General features: G+C 40.4%; 1 protein-coding gene across 1 annotated transcript; it reads right to left on the reverse strand.

The window, feature by feature from the left end:
* Positions 1-3,155: 3,155 nt before the first annotated feature.
* On the reverse strand, positions 3,156-22,952 carry tmem129 (transmembrane protein 129, E3 ubiquitin protein ligase). Its single transcript, XM_049586274.1, has 7 exons — positions 22,714-22,952; positions 18,243-18,301; positions 13,141-13,398; positions 11,558-11,718; positions 8,488-8,647; positions 8,324-8,396; positions 3,156-6,590 (listed from the first exon to the last, which is right to left on the reverse strand). The coding sequence occupies exons 1-7, from the start codon at positions 22,916-22,918 to the stop codon at positions 6,406-6,408; spliced, it is 1,101 nt and encodes a 366-aa protein (XP_049442231.1). The 5' UTR covers positions 22,919-22,952; the 3' UTR covers positions 3,156-6,405.
* Positions 22,953-23,831: the final 879 nt, after the last annotated feature.

Raw genomic sequence — 23,831 nt, forward strand, 5'->3', positions numbered from 1 at the left:
GGGGACTTGTGACAGAAAGGTTTATAGAAGAATGTTTAAAGGGCAAATATCTTGACCTTTAATCCATGTGAGTCAAACTCCAAAAACCCTGGATACAACTCAATGGCATTTTTTATTAGAAACTTTCTGCCTCATAATTGCTCATCTTTCAAACGACACATCTTTCTCACACATTATGCCATCATAAGGTCTATTGCCTCATACTTGAAGAATAACTAACCCCCAAACCACTTTCTTTCAGTTGAAAAACTATATATGGGTATGTAGTAGAGTTGTTGATTGATACAAGTCCAAATCTTGACATCTGAGTGCAAAGTGTTTGAATTCTATATATTGTGTCTTAAATATGCATAGTGACTACCTTCTACAGGTTGAAACCTGGCTATTGCTATTGAATTTTGCTGTTGACTGATCTGGTGACACGTGACGTATACGGAGGCAGCTATCATCACCAACCAACCAATCTGTAGACCCTTACAGATGAAAGAAATATGAATAGGAATGGACACGTTTGGACTTTATGACTGCTTTAGAGGTTGGGTTAATACCTTTTCACACCTGTTTAGCAGGCTAGTAAATATGAATGAATTACAATCTTTGATGCTCAGGGTTTCAGTAAAATGAACTCGTTTGAATTGTGATGAATCTAATTGAGCTAATAATGTGTGTAGCATGTCCACATTGACCAAACTTTCAACATTTATATTTGTATGCGCAGTGACAGCTACCTAACTAACATTAGTTCAAGTGGATAGCTGACAACCCATTGGACTTAAAGAGGTTTTATACAACCAAAGATGTATATAAAAAATGAACTGCTTGGCAGCATCAGTTGTTCTTATTGAGACCAGCCTCTATTAGTCAAAATGTGTTGCCGCACCTGGTTACAGGGACGTTATACCCACAAAGCGTACATGCACAGCAACAAGGAGTGCAGTCGTCGCCATCTCTACGGCTGTTCGCTGTCTGTCTTTCCTCCACTTCTCTGAGCTCCCACGTGTCTGTCAAAAATCTGGGGCTGAGCCCCACCTGCAGCAAAAACCACACACCATAAACGAAAATGCAGTATTAGGCTGTTTATTCATGTTACTTACTTAAGTTATAAGTAATCATTTCATTTCAGCTCATTGTTACAGTCTTTCTGCTATCATCTATGGGTCATGGTGTTTCACCATGGGCGTGGAGAGACAGACAATGGTGTGTCACCACCATGCTACTGTAAGTGCAACAAAAGCCCCGTGAGCAAATTGCCAATGAGAGTAACATATTAATGTAGTCTAATCTGCGCAAAAGATGTACAGATGACTAAAATATACACTCAGTGGAATACAGTTTATTTATGTAGGCTAACTCAGGCAAAGCTGCACTGAAGCAACAACCACTGGAGAATAGTCTTTTAAAGGGACAGAGAAATCACCTCAAGACAGCGACAAAGACAAAAATACTACAGAGAGGGTCTAATATTCTATACTTTGTCATTTTGTAAAAAAAAATAAAAAAAATACTAATACTACTAATAAAAAAAACATCAGGGCATGCAGGGAACTGTTAAAACATTGCAGAGCTATTCAGTTATGCACAGGATATAGATTGGACTGATTTTATTTTGTGTGTATTCAGGAGGGTGGGAGGTGTTGCGGATCAGGAGGCAGCACCCACTGGACCATCATTTACCAAGGGAAAGCAGATAATGCCATTGTATACTTTCTTGCAGCAGAAACATTTAAAGAGATGCCTATCTTGCATAAAGTCCTTCTGAATTTTCCCTCATATCTTCTCTTGACCTAAAGATTTTTCCACGAAGGTCAAGGAAAAGTGTTTGGGAAAAGACACAGGACATAATTTGGCTCAGACCATGTGCAGACAGGTGCAACATGGAAAAGTGAGGCTGAATACAATATAAGTAGTACAGAATGAACAGGCAGAGGTTAATGCTTTATACAAAATATTAAGTATAAGCAAAATCAACAGTCTATGTATTGAGTAGTGACTGGAAAGGCTCAGGCAGAATAAAAAAATGCCTGTCCTACTTTCTTATAAATTTAAGCTTTAATTTAAGCTACACTAAAGAAAAAACAATAAACATTTACACCCGTAAGCCTAAATGATAGCTCTGTAAACCATTGTTTTGAAAACAAGTATGAATTACACATTTTAAATGTATATTGACATAGAGTGCTCCAGAGATGACATTTTCCTGTAGGCGGATGCAGAAGTTTGCCCTCAGCCCCAGGAACAGCACCGAGCTTTGAAGCCAATTTCCGTAGAGACCTAAAGTGGAATTACACCATCACATGAAATTATGGGGCTCAAAAAGACTTTTTCCCATTGACTTTTACATTGAGAATCAGGGGATACATTTTTTTGAGCGTCACATTTTTTCATGTCTCTTTTCACTATGGATTTGATCCATTTGATCTGATAACATTACAAAGATCCAGAAGAGCCGAAAGATTTTTATCATTTTATCCCCATTCAAATTAGCAAAGCACTAAACCAGAAGTTAGCTGTTCGGCCAGCAGAAGTTAGGCCCTTGGCTGCACTTTGCCACCGTAAGTCTCTCTTGAACCTGCTCTATTGGCCCCATAATGTGGGAGATCCAGGTAATATCATACTGTGGAATTAGAGCTATTTTGGCTTCATGCGCCACTGAGCAACTTTAATGGGAGGCCCTGCCTCCGATGCTGCATTCAGGTCAATAATCATCTGCTTATAGTGATCAACTGAACAACTTTCTACTGTCTTTGAAAGTAATACAGAATGTCCGAGAGCCTTACTGCAGTATGTTTCGATCAGGTGCATGAATTTTGCATTTCATTTAACAAAGACATTTCCATTTTAAACTGAAACAGAAAAAATATCACCAGAATGCAGGAAATAGATGCTCAAATTTTCCTGGGGGAGGAACACCATACCCCTCGCGTAAAATATGTCCCTTCCCAATGTTGGAACACCCTTGTTACACCCTTGGCATCAGCCCTCATGGAGTCTCTAAGAGAGGGCTACTCCAGGTCACCAAAGGATCTTCAAGAGAGCAGTGTACAGGTGAGTGTGAATTGGGACAAATCATTATTATTATTATTATTATTATTGTTGTTGTTGTTGTTGTTGTTGTTGTTATTATTATTATTGTTATTATTATTATTAAATTTTACTCTTCAATTAGGCTGGGAGCATACAATTCAAAAAAAATCAAAGTCTTGACTATTAAACCTTGTAATGGGCTAACCTCCCAGTGATTGAATTTCTTCTTGAAGAGTTGACGATAAGTTAATAATTTTACTGCAGTTGTAGTGAGGAGCCATTTAATTTTTCAAAGTTTCTCAGAGTTCTCTTAATGCTCATCAAAATACTCACTTTTAATTTGTAATTCTTATTTAGTTTGGATTTAGAAGGGCTACAGCGCTGACCTGTTATGGTTGACACACACCTGACAGCAATATGATTTATGAATTTATCAGAATATAGAAATCTTACTAGTACTTGAGCAGCATCCTCATCTTTTTGGAAACCAGGAGCTTACACAAGAGTCCTTGTGATATAGCTAACACCTTTTTATGACTGTTTAAATTATGTTTTTGTAGAAATCTGATGGAGCTGACAGAAATCTGGGACACATCTTTAAAGGGCCAACATTTTCATAAAAAATCTGTTTTAAAACAAAAATGAATATAGTAGCGCATTTTGACACCAATATTATTGATACGTACTGTTAGTTTTAGGTTTTGAAGGCTTTTAACAGATTTTTAATTGTTCACAGTTTTGAATTCTTGTCTGGAACGAGGTTGTTTCTGACACTATGCAAGTTTGTAAGTTTAAAAACAATGAAAGCCGAACAAAAATTTATAAATCATATTTATTTCATATACATAAATCCTTTAAACACAATGTTTCACTCCTGAAACAGAAGTAGTGTGTTGATTGGTTATAATTTGAAGGGTTTTTTAATTGGTAGGACATGATTTGTCCCAATTCTCGAGAATGGGTGTCATATTAACCTAAGCAACAGAGCTTACACACTCAGTCACTTGTTCATTTGTGAGATTTCTCTAAAACCTGCTTAGAGATTTCCATGAATTCTGGTTAACAGTTAGGCCATGGGCCAGGGACTGAGTAACATTCTCAACAATGCAGGACATCTTTGAGAACGTTCACTATTTAGTCATGCTTATATTTATATTGATTTAATATCTAGCATCGAGGATTGAGCAGCTTTATTCCAAAGTAGTTCTTTTTAGTTTTAAATGGGTCCACTGTTTTTTAACCATTTACATTTGGTACATTCACACGCATATTTGAAAAAGTTCTGATCTTGTGCTTTGAGTTTTGGTGGTGTAGTAAACTCTTAGATTTGTGTTGCAGAAAGTGGCTTACTGTCTGAACTGCAATGCATCTAGGACAGTGTAAGAAACTACTGATACAAGGTGACACTTGGCATTACAGTTCCTATCATGCATATGTATTAATACTCCTGCCACTGTTAGAAAACCTGTACTAGTTTTCCTATGCAATGTGACAGTTAACCTAACAATGTTATGATGTGAACACTGCATTAGCTATCATTAGCACCTGTCAAGACACCCGTCCTGCTGTGCAGATAGTCCATACTTCTCCAGATGCTTCTCTGTTCCTGGTGTCTTTGACATGTGGCAGGCTCATAATTATAAAGCTCTGCTCTGTCATATACATATTTATACATATTTACAGCCTCTTCTGTGTCAAAACTAACACTAGGATCTAGATTTCCTGTTGTTAAACGTCACCTACTTTGGTCTATCTCCCTAACGAGACATCAGGTCCAACTTGTTTTTTTTGAGGTGCACATAAAAATACCTTATAAAAACCACTCCAGACACTGCTGTGGTATTGATGGTTTTTTTTACTTTACAAAAATCTGTTTCTTTATCATTTCCATATGAACTGTTTCAGTGGGTCTCCAACCTGCATATTGCTATTTGAACAAAATGATGTGTGCAGGATAACATTATCAGTGAGAACATCAGAGGATTTTTTACAGAATAAATGATAATGCAGACGTAAGTTCATTTCTTGTGTCTGACTGGCTATTCCTGCTCAAGAGATGTGATCACCTGCCAGCTGCTAAAGGCTGCTTTTATATTTTGAGCAGGAGTGAGTCTGTTTTAAATGCAGTCAGTCTTTCTGCTAAGCTAATGCTGGGTTCACACTACACGACATTTCTGTCCGTTCAGACAGTCGTTATGTCAGATAAGGCGATTGGGGAGTCATAAAATCTTGCTGTGACTTGGCCTACAGACTTGACAGGCTACATGCTGGTCCATGACCAATCATTGCTGGTTACTGTTATTTCATTCACTGTAACTGTTCACGTCCCAGCTGAACTGTTATAGAAGTAACATAAAAACTGTCACCAGAAGGAAGGAGCTACATTTGAAGTACCACATGCAAACTATGCTGAATCCTCACTGAATCCTCCACAACAAGCTGCTGCAAATGTTTCACAATAGAAGTCTTTTTTATGATATGAAAGGATTCTCTCAACTGAAATGATTAGGGGTTTTTAAATTTAAACGGATACAAGAAGTGTTGAGTTTGAAATGACTGTGCAATACATTCAATTTAACAGGGCAAATGGGAGCCGATTGAAAGTAAAAATAGAGAAATACAGAAGGAATGAGAAATAAAGGCCTGTGTCTGAAAATAACCACCTGTTTCTTATGTAGTCTGTGTCAAATGAAGCTGGTACTCTCGTAGAGAGTTAAAGGTCCACCGCTATTAGTGAATTTTATTTCTTTATATCCTTCATTATGAGTGCTCACCAGGTTGCTAAAGCGCTTCTGCTGTTTCACAACCTCATTTTTCTCTTGACATACTGTTGTCCACAGCAGCAGATCGCTCTGCGTTTCTATTGGTCAAAGTGATGGCTATGACAGGAGAAGTTGTGGAAGACAAAAAGAAAATCAAACATGCTAGACTTCCTGTTGAGAAGTCGTGATGTGTCCCAGACGTTGAGTCAGTTGCCATTTACTATAACACACTACACAGGATAAAACTATGGATCATCACGTATGACACTCATTGTCGTTCAGGATCTAAGCGTGCACCATACAACGGCCGCATCGGGCTGATATTGTGTAGTCTGAACCCAGCATAACACATCCTGGTTGTCTTTTAGTAACTGATATTATCCCTCTTATCTGACTTGGGGTAAACACCAAACAAGAACACCTCCCAAAGTATAACATTGATCAGGCTACTATATACTATGTATGTATTCAGAACCAATCATTATTCTGAACAATCACTCCTTACTGAAAGCATACAATAAGCAGGTACATAACTAAGTTCAGTCCAAAGTCCTGTCCACTGCTTCTCTTTCAGGGGTTTAAGAGGATAAAGTCTGTTTGGATCTGCACGTATGAGGCGTCAGTGGACCACACAGATGTCCAGTATACAGAATTTGGCTCGACAGGTTGGGCAGGGGACCCTGCTGGACAACCAGGTCTCAGGTCTTTGCTGGTCTTGGCGGCTGGCAAACCATCGACCCAGACAGGACAGACACCACATCGGTCTGCAGAAACACTGCTGGCACTCTGACTCATTATCAGCTCCTGTAGCACAAAGCAGTAACAGAATCACAATCACCATCAGCTAGATTGGCCAAGTACAGTGGTGGAAAAAAGTTTTCGGACACCCCATGCATTTATGAAATATTGCATTAAGAATCACTCTTAGGTCTTCAAGTGCAATTTCTTTTAGTACAGTCACAGTCAAAATACTAAATAAATCCTAAAAAAGCCATTAAAAACTTAAAATTGATTGGTTCCATAAAAATACATAAGAAATTTTGAGTATTGGGTCATTTTGGTACCAGTGATGAAGGTCGTTCTTTTTATTAAAAGACACAATTTTTGTTGCCAAGCTTCGTGTCTACATAAAGCCAGCACATTTGAAAGTTCTTCAGACACAAAAATGGCTAAAACAAGGAACCTAACGCAGGAAACATGCCTGAAGATAAAGATTCTCAGCCAGGAAGGGTACAGCTGCCGCCAGATAGCCAGGAAGTGCAGATGTAGTCCTTCAGCAGTTGGATACACTCTGCAGAAATACAGACGAACCAACAGCTTGGAAGACAAACCAAGATCTGGGCGTCCAAGGGTTTCTTCAGCAAGAAATGACCGCATCCTGATCCGCATGTGCAGGCAAAACTGCTGAATGACATCACAGGAGCTTCAGCAGCAGTGGTCAAACCAAACTGGTGTCCAGTGTTCCACCCGCACTGTACGTGGCAGACTTTTAGATCATGGCTTAAGGTCCTACAAGGCTATCAAGAAGCCCCTGATCAATGAGAGACAGAGGTTAGCCCGGCGTCGTTGGCCCAGGCACACAAGAACTGGACAGCCAGGAATTGGAAGAAGATTTTGTGGTCAGATGAGTCCAGTTTCCAGCTTTATCTTCCTCCTACTAATGTGAGGGTACGCAGAAGGCCAGGTGAAGCATTATCTCCAGCATGTACAGTACCTACTGTCAAGCATGGTGGAGGCAGTATCATGGTTTGGGGAAGCATGAGTGCTGCTGGTGTTGGTCATCTCACTGTCTGTGATGGCACATTGAACTCTACCAAGTATTGTACCATTCTCGAAACCCACATGCTCCCTTCTGCGCGTGCACTGTTTCGTCGAGGTAAAAACTGGATGTTTCAACAAGATAATGCCCCTTGCCACACATCCAAGGCCAGTAGAACTTGGCTTCAGGAGCACAGTATCCAGGTCTTAGAGTGGCCAGCTCAATCCCCGGACATGAGCCCCATTGAAAATCTGTGGTGGATTATCAAAGGTCTGTTTCAAAGCATAAACCAAAGAATTTAGAAGAATTAAAAGCAGTAATTCAAGAAGAATGGGACAAGATTACCCCTCAACAGTGTGAAAGGCTTGTGGGGAACATGCCAGCCAGGATTAGAGCTCTACTACGTGCCAATGGCAGGACTACTAAATATTAATTTGATGATGTGAAGGTTTATTTATTTTTTTGTTCAGTTTTGAACACATTCTCTGTTATTTGTTGACTTTGATACCAACAATGTTGAGAACTGACATAGTGAAACTGTCAAGAATTTAGTTTTGTTAGTTTTTCTTGTAAACAATAAACAAAACAATATAATTTGTATTTGTTTGTATTTGTCTAATGCAGCCACACCGTTTGAAACACAAAAAAGATTTTTCCACAAATATTTCATGATAATATTTGAGATTGTGTAAAATTTTAAGGGTGTCCGAAAACTTTTTTCCACCACTGTATGTGCACGCACACTCACATTCATTAACTAACACACACTGGCTCTTACCTTCTGTGTGGCACAATCTCACCAGCTTGGTGCTTGCTGGAACCTGCATACAGCCGATACAGGGCTCTATCTCCTGTGTGTGGAGACCAGATATTCTTTTGATGCATTTTACATTTTGATAATGATGGTATGGAAAGGATTTGAACACACAAATAGTAGTGTACCTGTCCACTGGGGGGGGTGTACGGTTGATTGAGTTCCACTTGAGCTCGAAATGTTTCTAAGAAGAGTTCACTCATGGTTTGGTGGATCACTACATTGGGAGAGTTTCTGATGGGAGCATGGAGCTTCTCCCTGAGCTCTGCATACTCTGTAGAGTTGAGCCTAGAAACAGCACAAAGAAGGTTTGGGTAGTATCACCTTACTGCAGTATTCCAGGGTATGTAGAAATCTAGATGCTATGATTTTCAAGACCATTAATAATTATTAATTATTAAAGTGATACCAGTGCAAACTCATCAGGGGTGAAAAAGGGGACAAATATATGAACCCTCTATGGCAGTGTTTCCCAACTAGTTCAGCCATGGGGAAGATGAAATTGTATCTTTCCAGTCAATTTCAGCATCAGCATAAATGGAAAAACTCACCCTAAAATTAATGTTTTCTTACGACTACAAAAGTAATGTCAGGGGGACATCAGTTCAGGGCACGAGAGAGTGCAGAGCCAGGTCCAACACTGTATTGCAGTACATTGTATTACATTGTAGCTGTAAAAATATATGTTGCTGTTGCTCTTGGTCTTGGATTTTACAACCACTACAACTAAAAGAAAAACTGTCACAATTCTGTCATTTTCAGTAAGCTTGATGTTAGCCTCTTTTCTAAGCACCACAATTATAGTAATTAGAGTAATTAGAGTTCTCTAAGTAACATAGGTCCATTTAGCTAATTGTCTACGTTTTGTTGTTATTTATTCCCCATTTTGTGCCAGAGAAACCAAGAAATGTTCATTATAAAAAAATAACTGAACTGTTTAAAAGTCTTTCAGCCCTTCATTACGCTACCTTTAAATGAGCGTAAATTCAATCATGAAATGACCTTTATAATAAGCTTATTTCACATGAAAAACAACTGCTTCAAAAGTCTTTTTACGATATATATCATAATTTCCTCTCTAATATCTATTTAATATGACTGTGAAGACACAACGAATTTCTCCTTCAAACAGCTGTATTTATTCAAGTTTCTCACACAAAACTACATTGTTAGAGTTACTCGGCTCTTTGGATCAGCCTCCAAACTATTGGCCGTTCTATTTATAATCTGTGCTCGTTGCCGACTCTGGCTGCCTACAGTAGAAATAGTGAGTTAATTGCATATGAGGATAAGGCCAATCAGGCCAATTAACAGATCCAGCTTAACATATTGTCATGTAAGCCAAGTAAGGTTATCATAAGGCATGTGGGTAGACAAAAAGTGACCTCATTTATAACCCCATGCCTCTGTTCTCACAGGCCCAGACCAACGGAGGTATGAAGGGATGAAAAACTAGACACTGCCCAAGCCTAACTGTCACTGTTATTTAGTGTTAAATTATTAAGAGGGTTAGGTTTCATTTATTAGGTGAATTAGTTGATAGTGTTTTGTATAGGGTTGGGTACCGTTCATAATTGAACCGATACGGTACTGGTACCGGTATCTGGAATTCGGTACCGGTACCAAACGGTACCTTATTTCGGTACTTTTTAACCCTATGGGCCCTAGGCCTTTTTGGGGTATTTTTACTGCCTTCACTTTAAGCTCATATCACAGTCATTCTAAAGGCTACATAAACATGCTATATCTTGTTTTTTTCAGGACAATCTGGGCTAACCAGATTTGCCATCATTTCATGTTCTTCTATGTGCCTGTATTTTACATTAATTTTTATATCAATGAAAAAAACAAATCTGTGTTACTAAATTCTTACATTTTTACATGTATCTCACCATAGCAAGTTGGAAGTTGACATATTCTGCCATATATGAAGAGGAGAGACTCTCTGGAATCACGTGTCCCCCTCAATGTATATGGTGACTACGTCCCTGTCATGCATGCATAATTAGGCTACTGTTGTCTGGGTGCGCAAAGGTGAAGTGGCTGGTCTTGTCATACAAAGTTTGATGGAGTGTCACCTGGACAATATGGAGATATTTGCATCTTGAAAGCCGGACTACAAATGTGGATAGACAGGGAGAAACACATGCAAGCTTAAGACGTGGTAAGATACGATATTACTCACTATATGAAGTGACTGATAACAAGATCTGTATAATGGATTGTAAAGAAATTCATCAAGTTTTTATTTTGTAGACAATTGATCTGTATTTAGAGCGTGATGGGATGACAGCACAATGATGTGTGTGCTCCTGCGCTTTCATGTGATATGTATGGCATTTCTGTGCGAGCCTGCGTTCACGAGTAATCCATCCAAGAGTAATGTGTGTGCAAAGCTGTATGAAAGCTCTGTTATACATCATTTTATTGTAATTTTTCGCTGTGAAAACATTGGATTACCGACAAGTGCTTGGCCTTGTCGGACAGCTACAATTTTCCGCTGATATGTGTGGCTTCTCGCTATGACGCACGGTCGCAGAGAAAATCTACAGAGAAGAACGGGCGTGAATTTGGACGCACTATGCGTCGTTCGGGTCCATAGTCTAAACTTCTCAGTTTCAACATTTTATTGAGAACATTTAGGAACAGTGCTGCACGTTAACTTTTGTCTGCACATTGTTTTTGTCGCCATTGTTGCTGAGTCTGAGGTGACGAGTCATGCGCTCTCGCTATGCCTCCACCTCAGGTACCGAAATTTGGCACCGTTTCATTTTAAGTGAATCGGTACTGGGTAGTATCGACGTGATTTGAATCAATACCAAGTACAAAATGTACCGAGTTTCAGTACCCAACCCTAGTTTTGTATTTAACCATAGTTATATATTTAAGTTTACTTTAAACTCTTACCACTAATATATACTGTAGTTCAGTTTTGCAATGAAAAAAGTCATCCTTTAATGTAATTGACCTTTGTCTGTGCTTTACTGTTTTTTGTTTTTTTTTTTAAAAAATGTTGGTTCAGGCACCAGCATCACGAAAAACCCAAACGATACCCAACCCTATCCACCACCAGAGGTCTGTCTCTACTGGTGAAACAGGCAGCTGAGCTGAGAAAGATGGCAGCTGCGAGTGGTGGGGATAACCACCACTGCTTGCTTGCTCGCTCACTCACTCACTCACTCACTCACACACACGCACCTGATATCAAAGGGTCTGACAGCAGGGTTAATGCTGTCCACTCTCAGGGTCAAGATCTGTGTGGGGGCAGCCGAGTCCGGACTCAGTTGGTGTTGTCTGGACTCCGTCACTGTCACATGACATTCACTCTGTAAGGCCATGTAGATGTAATAGGTGGTCACCTAGAGAAGGACAGAATCAAAAAAATGTCAGCCTTATGGATGGTTTTTTTTTTTTGTTTTTTTTTTGCCAATTTGGAACACAGTAAAAGGGACAGCAACCACCCTGATGGAGACAAGACAGTCAAAAAAGTTAAGCATGGATTACTGGAGAAAAGTCTTCATGTTAATGGACTTGCATTGAAGCCAAAACTGCTCTGCACCTCACTATAATCATTATGGACACCTTAGTAACATCACTGTCCCCCTTGTTGTTTTTTGTACATACAATCACATTGCACTAAATATGCTCTCTTTTATCCACTTCTCATTACTGTCCACTGCTAATTTTAATCCACTGCTCATTATTATCCACTTCTCATTATTATTATTATTATTTATTGCCATTCCTTGTATTTTTGTACTTTTTTGCATGCCTAGTTTTTAAATTTTGAAATTTTTAATCTGACTCTTTCTCCTTGACTGCTGTAACACTGGAATTTCTCAATTGTGGGATCAATAAGGATGTATCTTATCTTATCTCTTATACAGCTAAACTGTATAATCAATATAATCCATAAACAGGTCTGGGTATCACCACTGATTTCCCGATTTGATCCAATTCGATTCCATGCAATATCAATTCCATTAGGGTTATTTCAATTAAATAACAATTAAATTTGAGGCTGTGGTTCGCCGCTGGAAAATGGTAGATTGCCCCCTTCTGGGTTACGAGTGAGTTACTGCCCCAAGTGAGGGAGTTCAAGTATCTCATGGTCACGTTCACAAGTGAGAATAAAATTGAGCATGAGATGGGTCAGCAGTGCGTCCGCAATGATACAGGTGCTGCCCTGGATTGTCGTGAAGAGGGAGCTGAGCCAGAAAGCGAAACTTTCAATTTATTGGTCCATCTGTAAATGCGATTGTAAATTAGCAATCTCTCATTGAAGAGATTATCCTAATAAAAGAGAACTTTGTGCTGTACACTTGAATCTCATTTTATGATTATTAAATTTCACTGTTCCAAACAGCTGCAGAACTAGAATGAGATCAAATCACATAACACAGCTGGACGGCTATAGCACAGACTGCTTCCTCTTGCATAATACAATGCGATTTCACAGCCTCTGCTCCAGACTGGCTAACTTTACTGAACACCAGAGATTTCATTCCATTCTGCTCACCTGTCATGGCCGGAGAGCTGTAACTTAACACAGTTTCTCCCACAGGAGACTGCTTTCCTTAATGTCATCTAACATACTATACATATGGTGATACTGACACCTAGTGTTCACTATAAGAACTGCATTTTAATATAGCCAACAGGCCAAATATAGATTTCATTTTTAACTAACTCAGGGACCATATCAATTAAAGTGCAAACAAGCACATGGCCCACGAGCCAACCGCACACCTATGAATTTTCACCAAAGCACTTTTACTCACCTTTAAAACCCAGCTGTCAGTAACAATAACTCTGGCTCCAGGTGCCCCTGTAGCAAACTTATCTATACGTCTGAACTCAGTGTTGATACTGGATGCTACAGAGCCCCAGTTGGAGTGAGGGGGCTGTATGTGGGCCTGCAGGGCCCGGCTGATCGGATGGTTGTGCCAGTGATGGCGGGACCAGTAGATGACGAGTGTCCAGCTGGCCAACTGGAGGCAGAGAGAGAGGAGGAGAAATGCTCTCCAGCTTTCACTCACCTAGTGAAACACAAGACAACAACACAGCTGAGACCAACATTTAATAATTACTGCCCACAATTATAAATCAGCCTTAGGTGGCACTCAATGAATTGCTGTTCTTTTTTCATTTTAGTGAAGCCAGTGAACCCAGTGAAACTGGGATATTTCAACAGAGCACAAACTGTACCTTAGTGTTCCCTTTAGAAGTTTGATGCCAAGTCACAGAAACAATGGAAGCAGATTTAGCTATGTTTCAGACCAGTCACTGGTGCACTTCCTTCACTTTGTTTTGTGTTGTGATGTAGCTGCTCATAGGCCTGTCACAATATGTACTTATGTTGGAAGATATATATAAACATATAATATATAAAATTTAAATTCTATATTAATGTATAGGAGTGGTCCAAAAATACTAAGTTTGAGACTTAATACAAAATTTGACCAACAAAAATAAAATCAAGAGGTGCCTCTGGTGACTAATAGACAAGCTTAGTGAAGCTCCAGAGACACTGCAGTTACCTCCATAATCCAGCTGGTTTGCTGCAGTCGGCTCCCAGGGTTGGATGCCTGGGAGCCAGGTGGTTTGCTCGTGGATTTATGCAGTGGAGGTTAAAACTTCTAACAACAGACTTCTTGGTTGTTGCCAGGGGTTGGCAAGCTAACTACTATCAGGACCGTGCTTCTTCCACTCCCGAAGTGCTGCTGCAGGCTACTGGTAAGCTACACTGTGTCGTATTTGAAGTGTTTGTAAATGACTTCAGAAAGTAAAGGTCAGTAAATACAGTTGAAGCTAAGGTTAATTTTACTTCCTGTCAGTCTTTATTTTGGTGGTCCCCTTTCCTTTTGATACCATCAGACTTTTATTTTGAAACCTTCTCCTGGCACAAACAGAATATTGAAACAGAAAAGCTTGAGAACAAAGGAGGGAAGACATGCAACTTTTCTCTGCAAAATCAAGCTCTTTTCAATCATTCATTTTCCGTAACAGCTTATCCTGTTAGGGGTCGTGGGGGGTCAGGAGCCTGTCCCAGCTGACACTGGGTGAGAGGCGGGGTACACCTTGGACAGGTCCCCAGACTATCACAGGGCTGACAGCCCTTTTTAGATAGGACTTGTGCAAATTTGCAGGAAAGCCCAATCAGTCTTTTTTCAGCATTGGCAGTATAAAAACAAAATCGGGGAGTGCAGCAAAATGCTGCCTGCCTACCTTTGTTCATACAGAATGTGCCTTTTTCGGGCAATGGGGGGGCGTGAGCAAGTAACAAAACATGCTGCTCAACGTGTGACATAAACAGTGACGTGGGAGGGAAGCTGCAGCTGGTCAGTGCTTCGGCGATTCTCTCATAAGTTGGCCCGTTCTTCACCGTCCCCGTCATTTGGCAGTTAATGGCCTCTTTGTTTGTGAGGGCAAGGAGGGCGCACAATGCTTTGTCTCCCAGTTGCTCATCTTTACTGTGTCTGTGAGGTTTGCGTTTCTCTCTTGCTATTAGCTGCTCGCTAATTCCTGCTATCAATTGTTTCCTGTTTGTCCACCGCCAGTGGGTCGCACATGCGGCGTCATCAACAGTCCTCCCACAAGTCTTCAACAGCTCCTCCCGTTGCGGAAGGTGGAAAATTGGGCACCTTGGACCAACTCACCAATCCGGCTGTGTGTGTCTAAACGCTCGCAGCTTGCCGGCAAAACGGCCCAACATTCACAGAAAATCTGGCAGTGTAAAAGGGGCTTCACATTCACACCTATGGCCAATTTAGAGTCACCAGTTAACCTAGCCTGCATGTCTTTTGACTGTGGGAGGAAGCCAGAGTACCAGGAGAAAACCCATGCTGACACAGGGAGGGCTCCTCCACCCTGGGTTTGAACCAGGAATCCTCTTGCTGTATGGTGACAATGCCAACCACTGCACCACTGTGCCGCCATATCAAGCTCTTGTTTCTTGTATAATTAAGTGCCTGGCTGGAATGGGAGCATGGTATTATGTCATTTAATGTTTCATAATGTGTGGTGATATGTGTTTGAATTGACTCAACATTAAGCAGGTATTAAAATTTAAATGTATTGCTGTCGCAGCATTCATGCTAAAAATAGACGCGGGCCTAACTGAATATCGGTAACATCACGGAGATACTGGCGTCTTGTTTTAGTGTTCAAAGGCTGATATTGTAATTTATGCTTTCATATGAATTTGATATGGTATTTATGGATTGTGGTTATGTTTGCACATGAGTAAGAGCTTATTTTATTTATTTGTGTGTGCTTTGTAGCTCTTACGGTGTTTTAGACTTTAGACTTTATTGTCCCCAGAGGGGAAATTCTTTTCCACAGCACCACAACAGTTTGACCTACATACAGAACAGAACAGACATCATTGCACATACACATACACATATTGCACAGGACATTTGGACAGGGACAGAAACAACATTAAAACCAAGTGGAGCCTGTGTTGTCACAGCTGAGTGTCTGGAGAAAAGGTGTTTTGAAGGAAAAAGTTAACGGTGGTGTTCAAATAATATAGATGACGGCTGAACATAATTAAAGACTTTTGAAAACAACAGTACGCTTCACCATTGCCTGGCCCAGGGTTCACTACAGTGTTGTTTTATTAAATTAAGTGGGGATGGAAAGAAAAAAGGGAGAGTCACTCAGCCAATTACAGTCGGAAAACCCTGCTGTTTATTCTGAACTCATGTTTGCTAAAATGTTATTGTATGATAAGTTGATTACGTAATTATCGTGACAGGCCTAGCTGTTTAGTCTGTAACTGCTCCAACTGGCACTGGAAATCAAAATTACATCTGAAACACACTTGACTCTTACGGGCTGATAATATTTTAAATGTCTAACAACGTCAGAATTCCATGTTGTGTGAACGTAAACATCATGATGTGTTACACACGTTGGGTTTTGTGATCTTTATGACTAAATGTGGTTATCAGTAGTGTAGTGGAAGGTATACGGGGTACACAGGGCATACCCATCTCTTTTTATAGCTGTTCATAGTATAGCCTTCTATCATCCAAAAGCCATTGGAATATAGGAGAGTATACCGACTTTCTCCTCTGTAACCTACCCATCTACCTAATAGTACACCCACCTCATCAACTACCACTACATCACTGGTCGTTCTTCTACGTCCAGATGACGTTGGCATGAGACGTTTGGAAGACATCAGATTTTGGTTATCTAACAAAATAACTTAAAAACAACAACATATAAATATCATCTGTCAAAGTATTCTACATCCACTGACGTTGGCATTAGATGTCCTGACACTGGAAAAAAAAGCTGTCCTGACATTGGAAAAAAAGAAAAAGGAAAAAGATGCTGCAAAATTATTTCATGCCTTTATTTCGAGGCGACTCGACTACTGTAATGCCCTTTTTACTGGCCTCCCAAAAAACATCACTGAGAGACTTCAGCTTATTCATAACTCTGCAGCTCTGCTACTAACCAGTACCAAGAGGAAAGACAACATCAGGCCAGTCTGAGCTGCTCTGCACTGGCTTCTTATTACATTTACAATTGATATTAAGCTCCTCCTCCTGATATACAAAGCCCGAAATGGGCTGGGACCAAGCTGGGTTGCAAACCCCTTTTTAAGTAATTGCCTCCAAGAACACTGTGATCATCTGCTGCTAGTTTCTCAGGGAAGATCAGGGATGCAGTCTGTGTCAATTACACCCCAAAGCTGAGGAACACACCTGTAGGTATAAGGGAAGCTAGCTCGCTAAATATTTTAAAAAGAAAGCAAAAAACCTATCTGTTCACTTCAGCCTTTAACTAGCTGACTTGCCTAATACAGGTCTGAAACTTCGTTTTTGTTACACTTCTCAGTGCTGCAACTCTTAAAAAATGCTGTATCTTCCTTGATTTTATGGTTTTACATTCTATGATTTTATGATGTCATGATTTTATGTATTTCTATGACTCATTTCATCTTATGATATTCAAAAATGATTCTGAGATTCACAGTTTTGCTATTATTAGTGGGTGGTGTATTTGACGGAGGAAGACTGTGCTGAATTTGATCCACAGTGACATAACTGGGTGGTAGATTCTGCGGCAGCTGTGGGCTGTACCCGTCACAGACAATACCTGCAGATGCTTATTTCAGTTAATTAATGTCTGTTGGTGAGTCTGTGCCCGTTGGGCATTATAGGCTCTGATTGTTAATGACGTCAGAGGCCTAAAAGGTGACAAAAGAATAAATACTATATGAGATTTGGATTAGTAGGATCTCAAATTACCACTTTTAAATGCCAATAGTTGAGTCAGTCAATCTCTGTTTTAAACTGTTTTACATGTCCTTTTATACTGAATTGCCTTGTTTGTCTGTTTTGTGTTCATTATGTCTGTTTTCATGTGAAGCACTCAGTGCTTATAATGCCCTTATTGTATAGCACTTTGTGCTGCATTTCTTGTACAGTATGGAAGGTGCTCTATAAATAAAGTTTATTCTGTTATTATTGAATTTTGGTCATTGGACATCACAACCTAAATTAATCCAAATATCACTGTTGACACATTGGCAGCTAGGTAGTTGTATATTTTACCACATCTTCTTTTGTTCTCCTTTGCTAGCTTGATTTTACATCCTAAGCGGTATGAAACAAAACCATTTATGTGCATCTTACTGGAAATGAACTGGAATACAGCTCCACAATGAATCTGATCAATCATATTATTACAATATGTATCTACTCTGAATTACAGGAAATTAGACAGCTGGCATCATGAAGTGTGGTGTCCTTAATTTAGTGTGACCCCAAGTTTGTTCATAAATCTGCTGACAGACAGAGAGAGAGAGAAAGAGAGAGACAGAGAGAGAGAGACAGAGAGAGAGACTGACTGACTGACTGACCTGGTGGATGTATGCCAGGTTTTTTTCAGGAGCAGCGATACACATCCCCATGTAGTAACCTGGACAGATGAACCACAACATGGACATCAGCAAAACGTACATGAACAACAGCATCAAATGACAACACAAGGAACAGATCACATCCACTACAGACCCTGTTGGGCACACAATCTACCTACACCACGCTGCACCATGCACAAACATGAGACCAAAAATGTACATTACAGTCCATCAAAGGCACTGGTTTGCATATCAACGGTAGGGACCAGAGGTGGGTAGTAACTAGTTACATTTACTTGAGTAACTTTTTGGATAAATTGTACTTTTCTACCCACCTCTGAGTACATATATATATATATATATATATATATATATATATATATATATATATATATGTGTGTGTGTGTGTGTGTGTGTGCAGTATATGTAAGAATATATTTGTGTTTCTTGTGCCTTGATTTATGTTATGTTTGTAAAGATTTAATTTATTTTTGTTTTAGTTAAAGGGGTATCGTTTAAAATACATGAATTTGCAGATTATTATTTTTGATTGATTGATTATGTTCATGTTCTTATTTTACAAATAAATCAGACGTTACTCAACAGTTACTCAGTACTTGAGTAGTTTTTTCACCAAATACTCTTTTACTCTTACTCAAATAATTATTTGGATGACTACTTTTTACTTTTACTTGAGTAATACTGTTCTAAAGTATCAGTACTCTTACTTGAGTACAATATTTGGCTACTCTACCCACCTCTGGTAGGGACTAGGGTTGCAACGGTATGAGATTTTCATGGTATGGTAACAGTCTCAGTACAGTATCACAGTATTACAGAATTGTTATTATCATTATTATAAGTCAAAATGACCCTTAAAGGAATATAAAGAGAAGGGCTATTTTTGGTTGAACAAATGTTTTATTACTGTAACTGATAGCTGAAACCACTTTTGTAAGTTTAAGTTTGTGTAAAACGTCTCCCCTTTGAAAACAACTAAAATAAAGATGAAATTCTTCAACGGGGGGTGGGGGGGTGGGGGGTGGTAGAAACCTCAGGAAGAGAAGAGCAACTGAGGAGGGATCCCTCTTCCAGGATGGACAGACGTGCAATAGATGATGTACAGAACAGATCACTTGTGTTCTGTTATTACAGTTATGCGACTGGGGCGGTTCGCAGCCGAGTGTGAAGCGGCTGGGATGAGAATCAGCACCTCCAAGTCCGAGGCCATGGTCCTCAGCCGGAAAAGGGTGGATTGCCCACTCCAGGTCAGGGGGGAGGTCCTTCCTCAGGTGGAGGAGTTTAAGTATCTCGGGATCTTGTTCACGAGTGAGGGTAGGATGGAGCGGGAGATTGACAGGCGGATTGGGGCGGTGAAAAGGGAGCTTAGCCAGAAAGCGAAGCTCTCGATTTACCGGTCGATCTTCGTTCCAACCCTCACCTATGGTCACGAGCTCTGGGTAGTGACCGAAAGAATGAGATTGCGAATACAAGCGGCCGAAATGAGTTTCCTCCGCAGGGTGGCTGGGCTCAGCCTTAGGGATAGGGTGAGGAGCTCGGACATCCAGGAGGGACTCGGAGTAGAGCCGCTGCTCCTCCACATCGAGAGGAGCCAGTTGAGGTGGTTTGGGCATCTGGTAAGGATGCCTTCCAGACGCCTCCCTTGGGAGGTGTTTCGGGCATGTCCAACCGGGAGGAGACCTCGGGGCCGCCCCAGGACACGCTGGAGGGACTACATCACCCGGCTGGCCTGGGAACGCCTCGGGGTTCCCGCGGAAGAGCTGATGGAAGTGGCTGGGGAGAGGACTGTCTGGGCTTCCTTGCTGGGGCTGCTGCCCCCGCGACCCGGACCCGGATAAGCGGAGGACGACGAGTACGAGTACAAGTATTACAGTTATTTGTTTTTACCTGAAAATCAAGCATGGACCAACTATTAATGAGACTACTGCACACTCTTTGACGATTTCTGACTTGACCTCTCCATCCTCTCTTTCCAACCTGTAGAATACAACACGCCCATTGATGTCATCACGGTTCGCACCTCACATCAAGTAAAACCTTTGGTTCCAGTTGAGAACCAACTTTTCAGATTCTGAACCAGTTTATTTTGAAATGCTCTAAATGGTTTAAAATTAGGTGTGGAAACCGGAAAGGAACCAGTTCCATGTTGGTGGAAAAGGGGTAAGACAGTCTTACAAGACAGTCTAATGAAGTATTGTATCTGTCAGACAGTCTGATGGGGATATTACCATATCGACATAGCAATAATGCAGCAGGTTAATTTTTTTAATATGTCAAGGGCTGTCAAATGATTTTTTAAAATCGCAACTAATTGTTGAATTTCAATTGTTAATCACGATTAATCGCACTTTTTAATTGCAGGTTTAAAATTCCATCATTTTGCATTTCAAAACAGTTTTGAAGTCCATATTAATGAGATGAAGCAGTTCTTACCAGTGTTTTGATAAGGAATCAAATGAATACAAATAAATTTACTTTATGATCTTGACTTTTGGACCTATTTCTTTCAAATCAGTGATGCTCTGCTACAACAGTGTGGTTGAAGACACAGAATAGCAGCTTGCAATTAACCCCCTGAGACCAACATACTGTAGACCTATGTTATCTTATTTGTGGAGGGGACAGAGGATCTTTTGGGGGAGATAGTGGGTCAACAGTATATGCCACATAGAAGTGGTATATCACCTGAAAGCTGGCAGACTAATTTGGGATGCAGCTCTAGCAAAAAGGTGCATAGTGTGTGCCCAAAAGTGTATGGGCCTAACATATAGTAGGCATGTCTGTAAAGGGGAGACTTGCGGGGACCCACAGAACACAGAACCCATTTTCATTTAGATATCCTGAGTCGAGAGGTTAAGGGACCTCTCTGAAAACAGCAAAACTATTAACGACTCCACAGTGACTCCAAAAAGAGGAGCACCTTCAGTAGTGTTGAATGAACTGTGGTGTTGTTTGGCCTGGGGGTCCTGAATGTTTTATGAACAGCCGCCAGATTTCTCAAACTCTTTTAGCGAGTTACCGCAAGTTACCCTCCCTGCTGAGGGAACTCATTCAGCGACTCCTCCAGCAGCAGCACAGTGTCTCTCCTTCTCCTTTCTTGCCGTACGTACATGGGAGTCAGTAACGTCAAGTGATTAAACCTTTGGTAATGTAAACCTACGTACCGCTCATGGCTCAACAAAAAAACTGCATATATGTAAATGTGCAATAGTTATTGTAGCATAACAGCCTGAACTCAGTCATTTGGGATTTTGTTAACAGAGGGAAAATGCCTGTTGGTTTATGTATATAGATCCCAGGGTACATTTTTTTATTTGGGAGCTGTTTAAATGTGTAATTTGTGGTAGATTTTATTTTGTTAACTATTAAGATTGTATACAGAACCTGAATCTCACTCTGAGTTACTGCTGTTGTTCACAAAATGAAAAATGAGAGAAAATTTTCATTTTTACTGAATATTTGAAGGCCAACTGTTAAGGTGACATGTAAACTATATCACTTATTTTGTTGCAATTCTATGTTCTTAAATGAATAATAACTTTTTTTTTATAAACAAATTTGTTATATTGTTGAGAACATCGTTATAGCAAAAATCCCCTGAAATATTGTGATATTATTTTAGGGCCATATCGCCAACCCCTACTGTACTTAAGCAGAAATCTTTCTGAAACACATGGATGATGCAAGTAAAGGGGTTTATACATTAATTAAAATGAGTCAGTTTCTCATTGATGTGAACAGGTGGCACATACACATTTTAAAAAGGGTATCTACCCAAACAAAAGACACAATGGACTTACTGCATTATATTCCATTAATGCCTGTTTTTATTTTGAATTTTATTTATTATTTTGTCTTCCTTATATATACATTTCCACTATAAATTGATGCATACAAAAATCAACAGAATGCAGGAAATGAAGTGTTTGATGCTCAAAATCTTTGGGGGAGGACCCCCAGATGCCCCCCTTAGTATGTCTCCCTGCCAATGTTGAGATAAAACCTGTGCCCTTGCAGCCCGTGAGAACACTCACAGATTTTGGTTGTGTTGTGTTAGATTTGAGTGTGAGGATAAGGTGTTGGGGATGTTAAGAGCCACTGCCAGACGTCACTTTTTGAGAGTCCAGGAAGTGTATCCCTGTTAATGTCCTACGTGTTCCAAACATAGGACGACCGTGCATAAACAGTCCAGTGCTGTCCACCTCCACATGAAAGTGTCAGGTCACCGCGCGCTCACTGCGTCTGTTTGTTTACAGGAACACATGAAGCTAAGAGGGCGTGTTTGTGTTGGACTTAACAAAATGTAACACGAAAAGTGACACAAACTATACCTTCCAACAGCTTGGTTAATGTTAGTTTATCCTACATGGTTGGGTCTCGGCATTGTATGACAAACACGGCCAGAGTTATTTCCCTGTCCTTGTATGTGACTGGATGTTAGCTGTGTTACCTAGCGGCAGTGCGGAGTGGACCAGTATGGTGATACTGGTCCTCCTGACGTGGTACTGGATGAAGCCCAAGTCCTCACTCCCCAGCCAGGACGAAAATAGATTCTGGATGGTCAAACCGGCCGAGCGGAACTCGTTGGGGGTAAACACGAAGCACAGAGAGAATACTATGTATGCTAGACTAAAAGTTAACTCCGGGCTCTCCATACTTATGTGTTAGATGTCTACTTCCTTATATGTTTCTTCTACACGTTTTCTTCTTCCTTTATTTTATTAACGAGTTGCAGACCGTCGTTTATAAAGTGTATACCGCCACCTACCGTACCGGAGTATGTGGTATGAGCTCTTGTGGCTGGGGTTAATCACATGGTAAATAAAGTACTAATTAAATGATAGTATTACTAAAAATTTAGAAAAAAAAACGCGCTATATTGTGTGATCCTATCTCCCTCAAATATTTCACATGTGTGTACCCCATCTCAAGGAGTTAAGACTAGCAATAGTGAGATTTTTCATCCTCTACAGTGTACAATAAAATTCTCATTTGAAAGTCAACATTACAAATCCCAGCGAAATATATTCTAAATGTTACCATCTTGTAAAAAAAATATTCAAAATATACACAATATTAAATGTTAAGGAACAAGAAGCAAAAGTAAATAAAAAAAATAGAGTAACAATGGGGGCAGCCTGCGATAGTCTGGCGACCTGTCCAGGGTGTACCCTGCCTCTCGCCCGATGTCAGCTGGGATAGGCTCCAGCCCCCCCGCGACCCTCAAGAGGATGAAGCGGTTAGAAGATGAATGAATGAATGAATGAATGAATGAATGGGGGCAGCACGGTGGTGTGGTGGTTAGCACTGTCGTGTGTCAGCGTGGGTTCTCTCCGGGCACTCCGGCTTCCTCCCACAGTCCAAAGACATGCAGATTGGGGACTAGGTTAATTGATAACTCTAAATTGTCCGTAGGTGTGAATGTGAGCATGAATGGTTGTTTGTCTCTATGTGTCAGCCCTGCGATAGTCTGGCGACCTGTCCAGGGTGTACCCTGCCTCTCGCTCGATGTCAGCTGGGATAGGCTCCAGCCCCTCCAGCCCCCCCGCGACCCTCAAGAGGATGAAG

The sequence above is a fragment of the Epinephelus fuscoguttatus genome, linkage group LG9 (assembly GCF_011397635.1).
Source record: "Epinephelus fuscoguttatus linkage group LG9, E.fuscoguttatus.final_Chr_v1".
Lineage (NCBI taxonomy): Eukaryota > Metazoa > Chordata > Actinopteri > Perciformes > Serranidae > Epinephelus > Epinephelus fuscoguttatus.